This window comes from Thermobia domestica, chromosome 10, assembly GCF_964235325.1.
Source record: "Thermobia domestica chromosome 10, izTheDome1.hap1.1, whole genome shotgun sequence".
Classification (NCBI taxonomy): Eukaryota; Metazoa; Arthropoda; class Insecta; order Zygentoma; family Lepismatidae; genus Thermobia; species Thermobia domestica.
This window is the reverse complement of record NC_137463.1, coordinates 103272632-103289347: the sequence shown is the minus strand read 5'-3', so window position 1 is coordinate 103289347 and position 16716 is coordinate 103272632. Positions and strand designations below refer to the sequence as shown.

Genomic DNA, 16716 nt, shown 5'->3' with positions numbered 1-16716 from the left:
CGCGGGCCCATGTTTACAACTAACGTGCACCAAGGTCTGTAGAACCAATATATATATATAATATTTGTGCTCTAACCAACAACAATAATAATAAATAACTACTAAGAAAGAATCTTGATCTAGCATTTTCTTCTTTCATGATGTGGAGAGACAGCTTTCAGATAATGCACTTTAAAAAAGCTTTTTCTTTTTAAAAAACAGTAACAACTTTTCCCTTTCCTCCTTATAATATGACCAACAAGCACGGACGCCGGTAGCATTTTCCAAGGGGGAGCAAAATATGGACATACAAGTGCAGTCGCAAATACGCTCACAACTTGATAACTTGATCCGCACATGCACGTAGTACTTCATGTATATTTGTAGAACAATTATTTACGTTGGCCTACATTGCATTTCAGTGGCGTAGCCAGGGGTGAGTCCGGAGGTTTTGAGTTTAATGTCCCTTTCAGCAACGAGGCTACATGAGACGGGGCCTACTGATTATCGTGGAATTCGAACCACATCAGCTCCCGCCGGGAATTGAACCCGGGTCTCCCACGCCAAAGGGAGGTCTAATCAGCAGAAGACAGGAGTCCCGAGAGATTAATACATTGCTTCAACATGTTTCTGGTGGGGATAAACGATCGATTTTTTTTTTTTTTTTTTAAAGGACAACCATCCTGAATGAAGTTCTCCTGGGTTTTAATCATTCAAAGGCAAAAGCCAGGATAGTACCTAAAATAATGGTCCCAGGCCTCTGTATTCTCTAGTGTCATCACGGAGGGACGTCATCCCTCATATGTGACGGGCTAACATGGCCACAGATGGCGGAAGCCCAGAAATCTAATCCTAATTATTTTACATGATACCGCATTTAACTGAGATTCATTACGTCAAATTTAACCTAAAAGCTCTCACAAACATGAGCTGAAAAATGCACGTTTTAATGCCTGTAAGATCTTATTCGCTTCCCATCCTCTCTCACTCTACTTCTTCTACCGAAACCAGTGTAAATCAGAAGACCGAAGTTCACGCCGACCGAACTATATGGCTGTTCATTTCCTTTCGCGACTTATGTCAAGAACTTTCGTTACTAAAGAAGACATTTTTCTAAATCTCAAACTTGTTTTTATGTTTTTGCGTATTTGGCAACTTATACACACAAAACTTTTCGGTCCTGTGGCTATTGTTTAAAATTCTATTTCATTTATTTATTGTTTCACTTGTATCAATCACCTTGTGTTGAACCTTGCACATTTCACACATAATGTTAAAAACTTATTTTTATTATAAAATCAAGTAAAAAACATTTCTTTTTACCTTTCTGAATTGGCTGGTCTGCTTGTATTTGGTTTATGGATACATATTTTTTGAAAAGCTTTGTACATTAAGTACACTAATCCTACACTAAACGGTGTAAAGAGATCGAAAAGTTTACATACAAAGTGACCACCTGAAAAGTAAAATTATTGCATTAATCAATAGAAATTATAACACCAAGACAAATACTATAAAATACAAGTATTATTAGGTAAGAAAATAATATCAGTATAGTATCAGAACAATTTGTTTATAAGATGAAGAATTGAAACTATGTTGAACCCCCACCCAATTTGAGGATAATGTTAAACTTCATCCATAAAAAACTTCATCCATGCTATATAAAACGCATAACTACTATTTAACCTATTGACACATATAACGCTTGGAAAACATATTTCAAGATTACAGTAGTACTTCACCTAATTATGTTCATAGACGCAGCAAAAAGCTTTCCGATATTTCGATACATTAGCGAGTATCCTTTGTCGAGCATCATAGGGGCTTAACACATATTATGCAAAAAGTACTTCATATGGTTGTACTCTCAATATCAGTGGGCACTTTTAAATTTCTACAGGTGTTTCAAAACAACACCGACAACGTTTGGTAGGTGACTCCTGACACCGAGATAAAAAGTATAGACCAGCCTGAGTGCACAAATGCTTCTTTTCGGTGTTATAGGCTTCCGAAAACATGAAAAAATGGACTTTAAAGGTCCATAGCTCCAAAACTATGGGACATACCGTAGTCGGGTCAAGCTTTCACTGAGGAACAAGTAAGTGCCCTATCCAAATATCCAAGTTTCATAATCCTGCGGTACTCCGCAACAATTGTTATAGGAGTTCCTCAGATTATATGTCCGTAGCCAAACTTCCTCTATAAAAATTGTTGCGTGAGTACCTTAAGATTCTGAAACATGTATTTTTGAATAGTGCACATATTAGTTCCTAATTGAAGTCTTGATCCGAGTACGATAAGTTCCAGTTTTGGAGCTATGGACATTTGAAGTTCATTTTTTCATATTTTAGGCTGCCTGTAACTCCGAAAGGAAGCATTTGTGCACCCAGGTTGGTCTATACTTTTTGTCTTATTTTGGTTCCCGAACGTTGTCCGTGTTGTTTTGAAACACCATGTATAACGTATGCCTAATTTAACAAAGTCAATTTTATACGGGGCTTAACAATACCTCTTTAAAATTAAGTTATATGTAAGTGCACTTACCACTACTTATATTCAACAAATTAATTACTGTTTCCCAAGTGTATCCAAGCATTTTCCTTGGCACTAAGCTTGATATGTCTTCATTGCTAAATGGTTTAAAGCTAACTTTCAAATTATGTTTCATTGCAGCTTTTCGTAGTAAGCAGGCTAGGGAAGCAACAATCTCGGAAATAACGGAAAGAAAACCTTTATGCACACAGTTATCCTGTACTTTAATAGTTCCCTTTTTTAAAATTTTCTACAATATTGTATGCTTTTTGGTGCTAACCTTCCACAGTAATATTATAACCATTCTGAGACCTAAATTAGTTATGTATTCAATTTCATTGTTTCAGTCAGCCAGTATAGTTACTAATCTGTGTGCTCTAATGAATACGTTAATCCAAATGTTCGCCTTAACTTTCCATGGATGTTCGTTTTTTTTTAATGCAAATGGCAATTACTAGCAGTAGGTTTTCTATATATTTCTAGAAAGACTCTACGGAAAGAAATCACAAGTAATCAAAGTGCTGCAGTATTATCCATATATTGATGCAGACACACATTTTTGTGTGTGTGAGAAGTTTTATTTTTATTTCTTTTGCGAAATGTGTATCTCCTAATAAAGGGAACATATAAGATAATTTAGTTCTCTTGTTTCACAAGTCGATGTTCTTGGGCTTAATTGAGTCATGCATATATTACTTTGAGAACGTAAATACAATACCTGTAGAGATCAAATTTACAGCCTCTCTGCAGGAGAAAGGAGAAATTTGTTGTGTATACGTTTAGGTTTTCAATTCGAAGTTGGAATTGAACCTGGAACCTATTTGGTGTGAATACCTTACTCAATCAGCGTCCAGATTCCAGAATCTAGGTTAACCAATTCTGAATGGGATCTGTTATAAATTAATGACCCTGCTACAGAGACTTCGTGGCTATTCCTCCTCAGTCTGTATTACGTTAGTATCAGTCAAAAGAGATCCCTCGTGGCTAAGCGGTTAGGGTAAGCACCTCTGGCGTGGGAGACTTAGGTTCGATTTGAGACGGGAGCTCATGTGGTTCAGATCCCACGTTACGCTGCATCTGCGTCTTATACAGCCTCGACGTTAAACTGGGGGCCGCGGTGGCTCAGTGGTAGAGCGTTCACCTCTGGTGCTTGGGGTCCCGGGTTCGATCCCAGCCCCCGCCAAGTGAAGTTTGTGGTGGACAAACACCGTGTGCGTGGGTTTTCTCGGGGTTCTCCCGTTTCCTCCCACTTTCTTCATTCCACCATTTCATTCATTACTCATCATCACCGTCTCCTTTAGCCTAACCGGCATAACCGTGGGACGTAAAACTTAATTTCATTTCATTTTTCGACGTTAAACTGAAAATGAAATCAAATCAAATAGCTGCCCAAACAGGAACTCGACTTTATACCGGGGATTACGGAATCATCAACACTAGTCATGCTCTGTTTGAACTTCTCAGCCCACTTGTAAACTTGTCTTCGACTCATATAGCCATATTGAACTGAATTGCGGCGATGAATTTCTATCGGTCTAATGCTTTGACTCAATAAAAATCTAACAACACTTCGCTGCTCCAGTTTGAAGCAATTCTATAGAGGTAACGTCATCTTGTGAAGTTGATAGCCAAAATCCGTGCGAGACGTATGCCTTCCAGTCCCAGGTATGAATAGCTCTAGAATACCACCACGAACAGACAAACATATTTTTCATGTAACTCTATTTTTTCGTTTTTATTGAATGTGTCTTGTATTATCTTCCCATTTCGAACTACCAAGACATCTCTTACCCGACTTTCTCACTTTGAATTCTCTAAACCGCGCACGATTTTCACCATACAAATAAAATTTGAGGCCGCTTGAGGCGCCATTTAATATTATTCAATTGAGCTAATTTTTCTCGTGGGTTACTTTGGTCTGATATGGAGCCATTTTAGGGGATGTGATCCTCCTCCAAACAGACAGGAATGAAAAATAAGTCGTAATTTAAGGACCACCCTAATATATATACACAATCGACTCTCGATTTACTGATAGCGGCTTAACCAGCGCTCGCCAAAACAAAGAAAAAAGACTGACATCTATCGCAAGAATCATGAAGCAGGCACACTAGAGAGAAAGAAAGAACAGACATGGAATTTGACAATGAGATTCGAGTTGCAAACGACTTTTCAGGTATCCCATTTTTTTTTTTTTTTTTTTTTTAACTTAACTGCAGTTACTAATCTCTTCCTTACGTAACGTAACAGAGCATTTCATATATTCAGTTCCGCATCTAGTGCTCCTGTTACTTTCGGAATTAGGTACATTTTTTGCGCATTCCTGTTCGATTTTAAAGCGATATGAATCACCCTTCTCCTACTTACTGCCTGAAAAGCAAAACCACAATCCATATTCACGAAATCACTTGACAAAATGAAATACCTCAAAATCTAAATGAAGAAAGAGGACAGTGTTCTCTGTCTTACGATAAAAGTTTTTTTTGTTTGTTTGTTTGTTTGTTTGTTGATACACTTCATTTGAAAGTTTATTAAAGCATAATTACTGAAAATACAGTACATGTAAATTGCCATGTAGCATTTTTTCTATTCATTATACAGTGGTTATACATATTTATTTCGCTTTTTTTTCCTGTCTTTGGATTAACCGTGATTTTGAGTTAACCGCGGGTATCTTCACCTTTATTACCCCGGTAAATTGAGAGTCGACTGTACATATATATCCATAACAAACGGCATACGTCTTAGTTTGTACATCATGCTAATCCTAATAATAAACAGACACGTTAATAGACGTCGCTACTGGCGCTGTACGGTACGGTACGCAACATAAAATAAAATAAATTTGTTAAATGTAAATAATTACGCGTACAGTTTTATATTATGCATGATTTTAACCTATAGAGCAGGGTTGGTAAAAACCATGTGTGAACAAACCAGGTATTTTTTGGTTTAAACCTTTTTTTTTTTAACCAGGTTTTTTGGGTTTAAATAATTTGCTCTATGTAGTTTTATTACGTATGGACAGAAATAAGTTTGTTTCGCCTTGATGTCATTATGCAACAATGGGGTTATGCTGGAAGAGGTCATATAAGCTTAAAGCGGAATCCAAATCGCTTCTCGACTTACATTTCAGAGAAATTGTCCTCCACTTGGACTTGGAACAGCAGAATGGAAATTCCACCCACTTCACTCCAACACCAATAGTATATTCGCTTATTCGGGAATCGGGACTGTCCCACTTCATTATAAAGTTGGGTGGTCCGGTCAGTAAATTTCTTAAATCGAGAAACTCCCACTTTAGCCACCGGCAAAATCTTGTTATTACTTTAAATGCAAAGCAATAACGGGAAAATCCCGTTACTGCTTTGCATATAAAATTTTACGATCAACGTATCATAATCAGTACGCTAAAACTGAGGTACTAAATTACTAATTTAGTATGTAGATATCATCCAATAAAATTAAAAGTAACTGAAAGTCTAATCCAAGTTGCTAATGTTGAATGCTACGCAGACAGTCGATAAATTTTGCCATTTTCTATTAATATATTTAAGCAATCTTGGCTTTTTTTTATAAAACAACAGGCAAGCAGATATATATATATATATATATATATATATATATATATATATATATATATATATATATACAATTTGGTTTCGTTTCGTATGTTTACGCTTCACATCCTTATGTAAACCGAGGTTACCAAGCAGACTTTCGCTTAAAGTTACATCCTAACCTCTACTTGGTTAACACTTGAAAGGAGGCTTGTGGTTCGACCGAGAATCGAACATGGGACGCCTTGATAAAAAAGCTGAAAAAAAGATAAAACTAATGCAGATGGTTTAATATGTGAAAACGTCACCGTGAAGTTCACATGATTTAAAGCACTTTTAGTTTTTTTTTGTTTGTTTTTATTTAAACCATTTTTTTTGTTTTTTTTGTTTTGTTTTTTACCAGCTGGTTTAAACCAGCCAAATCTGCTATAGAGTGAAGTGACCCGAACACTCGGGCGCAACTAGTGTAAGTTCAATAAGAGTACCACGATGTGTAATTTTCTCCATTTATTCATTTCTTCATATCTTTCGGGTAAAAGTGTTTTCCTCAAGACTCTTTTCCCTTAATACAAGGTTCCTACTGATCTGGATAAATCTATTTCCCTGACTTCTCCCTGACCTTTGGCAGGAAATTCCCTGACTTTCATGACAGGTGTCGGATGACGTTGACATATAAATAAAGAATGAATAACTGCGATTGTTTATATATGAGAACATTTATTCCATAGACAATCAATTTTTCATACGTACATTCAACTTACCACCCACAAAAATTTGAGCAACTTCCATACTGTAATCATTAATGGTTGGCTAAGCTGAAATTGGTGTACAATTAATGTTAGAAAAAATATATTTTATAAAAATTCCTTGATTTCCAGTCTTTTTCTCTGAGTTCTCCCTGATTTCCCTGACCAGTAGGAACCCTGTAATAATTATAAGTTCTGCACTTACCTCTTTTAATACGTCTTATACAATTAAATTGTAGAACTCATGTACTTCTTGCTATTACTACATTTTTCAGCAAAATAACGAGTAATTCACAAGCACATCATATCAATTCTGAAAATGACATCTTGCACTTATTTGCATGCAAGTTCTGAGAATGGTCAATTCAAACTATCTGAATAATCACGTCTTTTATTCCAAGATGTTTATTTTCTATGAAGAAAAAAAAAAAAAACCTATAGACTTTCACACAAATAAATGTTAAATGACATTTTGAGAATTGATATGATGTGCTCGGGAGGTGTTTTATTTTGCTGAAAAATGGAGTGGTAGCAAGAACTAACGGAACTACAGGATTTAATATTACAAGATGTATTAAAAGAAGCAAGTGTACAATTTATCATTATTAATTAACACCAATATGCGTCAATTTTATACATTAAATAAATCCTTAACCTTTGTTTATCCCGTCATGTTAGAGACAAATTTTCGCATTCACACAATTCTACAGGCAATACTGTGCTCTTAGATTTTCAGTTTTTAAGTTTCTCGATATTAGTCGCAACATCAAGAATTTCTGTACTGAGAAGCAATGACTTAGCTATATTTCCTGTCATCCGGTAGCGAGTTCTAGGAAAGTCACATCAGTAAAAATTAAACTTTTATCACTTGAAACTAAAGGAAGAAACTTACCTACTGTACATTAGAATCTGAACATTAGGTAAGTTCTTTCCCTTAGTTTCAAGGGTTATAGGTTTACCTATGTGATTTCCTTCAAGAGCTACCACAGTTGCAATCAATCTACTTGTACTTGATAACTGTACTTGATTTACTGTATAATTTGTTTGTTAAATTTATAGTACACCTTAAATATTTAAAAATACTTCGATATTCCTTTAACTGTCTCATTGTAACAAACTATGAATTTGAGAATGTTTCTTTCTACTCTAATATAAGTAGCAGTGTCACGTGTACACCACGCTAAGGAGTTTGTTTTTTTATGGAATGATGTTTTCTCGATTATTATTGAAACTGGAAGTGGTAGTAGATGGTAGAGATATTAGAGCAGAAATGGAATATATTCTTGGCACGTTTAATCGATTGCAGAAAACAGCTTCTCGCAACTTAGTACCGTTTTCATTCTATAACGATCAACGCTAGAACCGAAGTTGTTTATTTCTGTCACTTCAAACTTTAGCAGAGAGATTAGTGAAAATGGAATATATTCTTGGGACGCTTACTTGATTACAGAAAACCGCTTCTCGCTAGCTATTTTTTTTTATTCTATGGCGATCAACGTTAAAACCGGAAGTGACTGATTTCTGCCACTTCTGATTTAGTAGACAGATTAGAGTGGAGATGAAATATATATTTGAGGTGCTTCATTGATTACAGAAAGCCGCTTCTTGCTATCTATTGCGGTTTTTGTTCTATGGCGATCAATGTTGAAACCGGAAGTCGTTGATTTGTACCAGTTCCAATTTAAATAGAGCGTTAAGAGAGAAGATAGTACCCATTTTTAGAAAGCTAAATCGATTCCAAAAAACAATGTCTCGCTATCTGTTATCGTTTTTGTTCGATGTAGATCAATATTGAAACTACAAGTTGTAGTAGTTTTCAACCACTTCCAGTTTTAGAGATATAACGTATTTTGGGACGTTTAAGCGATTGCAGAAAACCGTATCTCTCTATTACCGATTTTGCTCTTCACCTACCAAAATTTAAACCGGAAATGATTTTTATCATTTCCGGTTTTCGTATCGGATCCAAAAATAACTCGACTCTTAACTTTTGACCCTCTACATTTGACCAAATTTGATGATGATTGATCAAGTAATTGTCAATACTTTTTTGTCTTTCGGACGGACGGACATGGTAAATATACAGGGTGGACCAAAAGTAGGTATACAGTCCTGTACTAATCAACTCATTGCTTTTTTTTATCATTTCTTATTGTTATCCATCAGGTAGACTTAGTTTCTTTATTATTTGTTCTTAATGTCTTTTTACTTATATCTTAAACTCGGAACAGCCCAAGTAAATAAACCTATAAGCTAGAATGTTTTACTTGATCAATGCAGGGGTGTATACTACTTTTGGGCCACCCTGTATACAGAAGTTTTAGTAAACCGAACTCCTTAAAAAGCGTGCGCAGGCATATACTTTAATCAAGATACTACGAATGAATATATAATAGTATGTAACGAAAATATAAAATTTTCTTACCTGTCCTAACGATTCCCAGGGCAACAATAAATTGACACAGATAGAGTTGTTTTGAGAGAATTTCTTGAATATTTTCTTGTCCTTCAACCGAAAAGCCCTGCAAAGAGAAAAACAGTATAAGCACAGTGCAGGAATAGGTTATTCAAATTGTGACTAATATCAAAGCAAAAGCATACAGAATTTTCAATATCATACCTATTTTTGTATTTTTATGCCTAACAACTTTTGAGACTTGAGTCTGCATTTATCTTATCAATGTTGTTCGTAGGAAAACAAAAAATTCTGAGACCGAGTAAGCGCTTTTTATTCTCTTGTGTTATATTACTAATGTAATTATCTTAAAAGAAATTTAGTTATAATAGCTAGCTTTAAGAATTGAATTCTAAACATTTCGATAGATACTATCACCTTTTCCCTTAATTTTGGGTTAAGTCTGTGATTGAACTGTTCCAACAGTATGCAATTTCTAATCATGGCAAAAGTGTACTATCCAGAAGTGTCCCTTACTGTACATGAAATTAATATTTGTTCAAATCAATTATGCTTCGCGTCACCCGTTTGGCATCAGCCAATAAGCTCGGAGTGCGCTGTTACTTAATCTTCACGAGAGGAATCTGATTATTCATAATTGACTTTGTTCGTATCTGTGGACAGTTATGAATGGTTAGATTCGTCACTAAAGGTTTGGCAACAGCGTCCTTTGAGCTTATTGGCTGATACCATACGCCAATTCGGGAGATGCGGAATATAATACTTCTTGAAATGAAATTAATACTTGTTCAAATGAAAGTGGACTCTAATGCATTGGAACTTTTCATGCTGCTGACAGTAATTGTATCATTATTTAACTTAACTGTTATTTTCACCAGATTCATTATGGAAGTTAATATCTAAACAATCACTGGAAAAAATATTATTTCTTTTTCTATTTTATAGTATACGTAAAGCAGCATCAAGACTGACACAGTACTTAATAATCGACAGACAATTTACCATGGAGCAATGAACTTATTACGTAAACCGAGTCTCTCTCTCTCTCTCGGACACAAATGCAGCTTTGAAAATAACCTTACAACGGATTCACCTTCAATTGCAGAATGACCCTACACTAATCTTCCGGATGGAGAAATTAACGATTTAAAAGAACTCGACACAGTGAGTTCAGTCTTATTTAAATAATGGTCCGACTGATTGTATATTACGACCAGTATTTCATGAGTTCACGAGCTTATAAATTAAGATGAACAGAAATTTTCAGCTTAAAGTCCCACGATTATGCCCTTCAAACTAAGAAAGAAGGACGATTAAAGCAAGTGAATGGTGGGAGAATTGGTGACATGAGAATGTGGAAGAAAAACGGGAGTACCCCGCGAAAACTCAAGGGCATGATGTTGTCTACCACAAACTTTCTTGGCAAGGGATCGAACCAGAGGTAAGCGCTCTACCACTGAACCACCGTACCCCCCAGTAAGGATATGCAGATGTCTGCATTACAACAGGAATTGTGCATCATGAAACTTCGTTACCTCCATAGTGTACTGAAAGCAAATGAATATTATTTAACGATCATTTGAATAGCAAATTCTGATCGTCCCCTTTTCATTTACTGCGAACTGCTAAATACAGGAAATCCAATCTTCCGTACGTATTTTTTGCAGAGGGATGCTAGTAGGAGCACACCATTCAATCCCAGAATAGTTTTTGTGCCCCCTTTCAACAGCTGCATTCAGTTACAAAATATTTCGAAGGGAACTTGTTACATGATACTTTGAACAGTTCATATCGGTATTGATAAAGAATTCAAAAATTTGGCTCTAAGAATGATTAAAGAGAAAGAAAATAAAACTTTTGAAGTCTAACTAACTAACTAACTCTATGGCCTATGGAACCCGCAGGTTCAGTGCCGCGTTCACAAAAGCTCTCCACTGACTTCTATCCTTAGCTAATTGCATCCAGTTTCTACTTTGTATTCCTATCTCTGCGAGATCCATCTTAATATTATCCTCCCATCTGCGCCTAGGTCTTCCTAATGGTCGTTTTCCTATGGGTCTTCCAGTCAAGACTTTGAAAGCGTTTCTACTTTCTTCCATTCTAGCTACATGACCTGCCCACCTAAGCCTCCTAGACTTGACGACCCTAACAATGTTGGGTAAACCGTATAAACTATGTAGTTCCTCGTTATGAAGCTTCCGCCATTCCCCATTCTCGTTCCTCTTGGGTCCGAATATTCTTCTCAGGATCCTGTTCTCAAATACTTTCAGTCTATGTTCTTCCCTCAGAGTAAGTGACCATGTTTCGCAACCATACAGAACAACAGGCATGATTATCGTTTTATATATTTTAAGCTTCAAATTCTTCGACAGAATTCGCGACGACAAGAGATTTTGAACCGAACAGTAACACGAATTCCCTGCTTTTAGTCGACATTTAATTTCTTCGTGAATATGATTTTCGTCTGTTAATACTGATCCTAAATATTTGAAAGTATCCACTTTATTAAAAGTATTATTTAATATTTTAACGCCTCCACAATTTGCCGTATTACGGTCCCGACGCACTTCCATGTATTTAGTTTTCTCTGCATTTACTTCTAAACCCATGTCCCTGCAAGCATTTAATAAGATCTCTGCATTTATTTCTACTGTTCTCCTATCATCCCCTATTAAATTTACATCATCAGCATATGCCATCACCTGGTGAATACCGTTCAACTGTAGGCCCTGGTTGCTATCTTTGATTTTCCTTATAGCGTATTCCAGCACAAAGTTAAATAATAATGGCGACAACGCATCTCCTTGTTTCAGGCCATTTTGGACGTGAAAGCTCGTGGACAAAAATTTTTCTACCCGGACTTTACTTTAGGATTCACTTAAGCATATCTTAATTAATCCAATTAGCTTTCTCGGTATTCCAAATTCTGTAAGAACGTTGTACAAGGTTCCTCTCCTAACCGAGTCGTAAGCCTTTCTAAAATCAATAAATAGTTGATGTACCGGGATATTGTATTCCCACTTTTTTTTGAGTATTTGGCGAATGGTAAATATTTGGTCGATAGTTGATCGATTTCGTCTAAATCCGCACTGATAATCTCCAATAATTTCATCTGCGTATGGGGTCAATCTTGCTAATAGAATATTTAAAAGGATTTTATAGGATGTTGACAGAAGAGAAATGCCTCGATAATTATTACAGTCAGTTTTGTCGCCTTTCTTGTGAATTGGAACAATGATTGATTCTTTCCACTGTTGTGGCAATTCTTCCTTGTTCCAGATAAGGAGAATGAGTTTGTATATCTTGTTCCACAATTTTTCGCCTCCAGCTAAAATTAACTCAGCCGGAATTTCATCCACACCCGGAGATTTGTGTTTCTTTAATTTCTTTATAGCGGCTTCCACTTCTATTCGATTGGGTTCTGGAATATACGGTTCTGCGGTGAGTATCTCCTTTTCTCCACGCGCATTAGTTTTTGGCTGCGTGTTCAGCAAATCGTCAAAGAAATCTTTCCACCTATTTAAGAGGCTATCCGTATCAGTGCGAACTGTTCCGTCAGCTTTCTTTAATATATAAGCACGAGGTTGATAGCCTTTCTTAAATTCGCTTATCCCCTTATAAATGTCCCGAATATTTTTATTTTTACTATTATCTTCAAGTTCCTTAATTTTAGCTTTCAAAAAATCGCGTTTCTTTGTTCTAAAAGTTTTGGAAGTTTCCCGCCTGATATCTGCGAAATTTTGTGTAGTTATTTCATTCGGATTTTGTAGCCACCGTAATTTTGCCTGTTTTCTCTTCTCTGCTAGTTTGATGCATTCTTGGTCGAAGCATGGTTTGTTCCTACGTATTTCCGCGTGTCCCAATTTTTCTATTACTGAACTTTTAATGCTATCTCTAATTTCAATCCAAGTATCCTCAACACTAGTGCATTCCGAGTCTTCTAAAACCGAGAATCTATTCGAAACTTCAATCTGGTATTCCTTTCTTACATGGCTCTCTTCTAATTTCTTTAAATTAAATCTCTCCGTTTTCGGACATTGAATATTACCTTTATTGAACGATATTATCCATCCCGTATTATCGCTACTACCAGGTAGTGATCAGTGTCACAATCAGCCCCTCTAGACGACCGGACGTCAATTATGCTAGATTGCCTTCTTCTATCTACTAAAACGTGATCAATTTGATTATGTGTTTTTCCGTCTGGTGATGTCCAAGTGTATTTATGAACGTCGCGATGTGGGAATTTTGTACTCTTCACGATTAGGTTTTTGGATGTTGCAAAGTTCACGAGTCTAACACCGTTGTCATTACTTTCCTTATGCAAACTTTCGTTCCCTATAATCGGTTTGAAAATATCCTCTCGTCCTACCTTCGCATTGAAATCCCCTAATAGTATCTTCATATGGTATCGCGGGAGTTGGTCAAATATCCGTTCCACTTCTTCGTAAAAACTATCTTTTATATCGTCACCCTTATCTTCAGTTGGAGCATGTACACTTAAAACAATAATATCACACCACCGTCCCTTGAGAGTAATAAAAGAAAGTCTGTCAGTAACAAATTCAACCCGTTTAATTGCTGGTAATATTAGTTTGTGAACGAAAAACCCTGTTCCTAACTGGTGATTTTTATTTCCTTCCCCGTAAAAGAACGTAAAATTTCCGGAGTTCTCAGATCCATTTCCTTCCCACCTAACTTCCTGAACTCCTACTAGGTCCATCCTGTATTTCTCTAACTCACTCGTAACAGATTTTAACGCGCCTGCCCTATAAAGTCTTCTAATATTCTATGTTTCAAATCTCAGGTCCATTTTCTTTTGCCGAGGTCGTGCCAAGTTATCAGTCCTTGTCCGAGGCTTTTGTGAATGTTTCTGAACAAGTACCTTTTTTCACAGGATGAGGGTGTTAGCCTTACCCAAACCCCCAAGCTGGAGGACCACTCCTAGTCGTCTGTCCGCGACTGCTTATTCAGTATATTCGCAGCTAACCTCTATATCTAGAGGCCTTCTCCTCGATCCGCAACCTGAGGACGCGCCATGCCGTGGTGACAGGAACCCACGTTAAACTTTTGAAGTCATTTACCATAAATATTGTGCTCAAATTGATGCATCGCTTTTAATGTCGGAGTAACTTTAAAATGAGAATAAACAATATAACAAAAAACTTATGAGATGCATCATAATTAATATATCATTACAAATGTATAACTACTGATGGAAAATGATTAAATATCCTAACCATATATAAAACTACATAAGCTGACATAAATTATTGAGCACTTCCTGTAGGGCTACAATGAATAAATTTGGCATGATTGTAGCTTTCCGGAACTAACCCACAGGAAAATTGTCAAAAGTGAATATTTTTAATTTTTAGGGGGTCTAAAGAGGGGATGCAAAATTTCCCCATGTTATTTAAATGGACCTTTTTTTGGACTTATAATCTCATGTTTTAGGTACTTAGAATTGGAATAGAAACTTGAAATTCGGTATGATTACACATTTTTGTTAGCACTACCTAAGTAAATCAGTACAAGTAAAAAATTCCGACCTTAGGGTGGTTTTATAGGGAACTGAAAAATCTTTCCCATGTTATTTATATGGGACACCTTTTACACCCTCCAATTATTGAGCACTTCCTGTAGGGCTACAATGATTAAATTTGATATGATTATAGCTTTTCGAGACAAACCCACAGGAAAATTGCCAAAAGGGAATATTTTTAATTTTTAGAGGGTCTAAAGAGGGGATGAAGAATTTCCCCATGTTATTTAAATGAGACTTTTTCTGGACCTATAATCTCATGTTTTAGGTACTTAGAATTGGAATAAAAACTTCAAATTCGGTATGCTTGTACGTTTTCGTTAGCTTTACCTAAGTGATCATCAGAAATGAAAATTTCTAACCGTAAAGTGGTTTTATGGGGAACTGAAAAATCTTTCCAATGTTATTTATATGGGACGTCTTCTATACCCCAAAATGTTTAGGCACTTCCGGCAAGATTAGAATGATGAAATTTGGCATGATTGTAGCCTTCCAGGACTAACCGACAGAAAAATTGCCAAAAGTAAAAAATTCCAACTTTAGAGTGGTTTTATAGGGAACTGAAAAATCTTTCCCATGTTATTTATATGGGACACCTTTTACACCCTCAAATTATTGAGCACTTCCTGTAGGGCTACAATGATTAAATTTGACATGATTATAGCTTTTCGGGACAAACCCACAGGAAAATTACCAAAAGGGAATATTTTTAAATTTTAGGGGGTCTAAAGAGGGGATGAAGAATTTCCCCATGTTATTTAAATGAGACTTTTTCTGGACCTATAATCTCACGTTTTAGGTACTTAGAATTGGAATAAAAACTTCAAATTCGGTATGCTTGTACGTTTTCGTTAGCTTTACCTAAGTGAATCATCAGAAATGAAAATTTCTAACCGTAAAGTGGTTTTATGGGGAACTGAAAAATCTTTCCAATGTTATTTATATGGGACGTCTTCTATACCCCAAAATGTTTAGGCACTTCCGGCAAGATTAGAATGATGAAATTTGGCATGATTGTAGCCTTCCAGGACTAACTGACAGAAAAGTTGCCAAAAGTAAAAATTCCAACTTTAGAGTGGTTTTATAGGGAACTGAAAAATCTTTTCCATGTTATTTATATGGGACATCTTTTACACCCTCAAATTATTGAGCACTTCCTGTACGGCTACAATGATTAAATTTGATATGATTGTGGCTTTTCGGGACAAACTCACAGAAAAATGCCAGAATGAATATTTTTAATATTTAGGGGTTCTAAAGAGGGAATGAAGAATTTCCCCATGTTATTTAAATGGACCTTTTTTTGACGTATAATCTCATGTTTTATGTACTTTGAATTGGAATAAAAACTTCAAATTCGGTATGCTTGTACGTTTTCGTTAGCTTTACCTAAGTGAATCGTCAGAAATGAAAATTTGCAACCGTAGATTGGTTTTATGGAGAACTGAAAAACTCTTTCGCGTGTTATTTATGTAGGACGTCTTCTACACCCTAAAATGTTTAGGCACTTCCGGTATGATTAGAATGATGAAATTTGGCATGATTGTAGCCTTTGAGAACTAACCGTGAAAAAATTGCCAAAAGTGATTTTTTTTTTAATTTTTCAGGGGTCGAAAGGGGATGAAGAAATTCCTATGCTATTTAAATGGGCGTTTTCTTGGGATACAAAATCTTATCTTTCAGATTATTGAGATAGGGAAAAAAAAGAAAGTCGGTAGAATTCCGCTCCGCTGCAGCTGTCTTTGTCCCCACTTTGAACTCGTATTGCATACACGCTCTTATGACGCTCTGTGGAGGTCTCATTCACTCTGTTCTTACGCAAGTTCACAATGTAACTAAGCTACCATAACCAGGTAGTATGCTGCACATACGCAGAACAACAGCTGACCTTCGTCTTATCCTCATTCGCATTCAACTCACGGTGGGAGGTCCAAT

The 16716-nt window shown here is 36.1% G+C and overlaps 1 protein-coding gene across 1 annotated transcript in view; it reads right to left on the bottom strand.

Moving 5' to 3' along the window:
• The window catches only part of Cmtr1 (Cap methyltransferase 1), a 97520-nt gene that overhangs the window by 35836 nt on the left and 44968 nt on the right, over nt 1-16716 (bottom strand). Inside the window, exons 9-10 of the mRNA XM_081728339.1 lie at nt 9246-9342; nt 1303-1435 (exon numbers count right to left, since the gene is read on the bottom strand). Of these exons, the coding sequence (XP_081584465.1) occupies nt 1303-1435; nt 9246-9342 (230 nt within the window). The remainder of the gene's footprint in view (nt 1-1302; nt 1436-9245; nt 9343-16716) is intronic.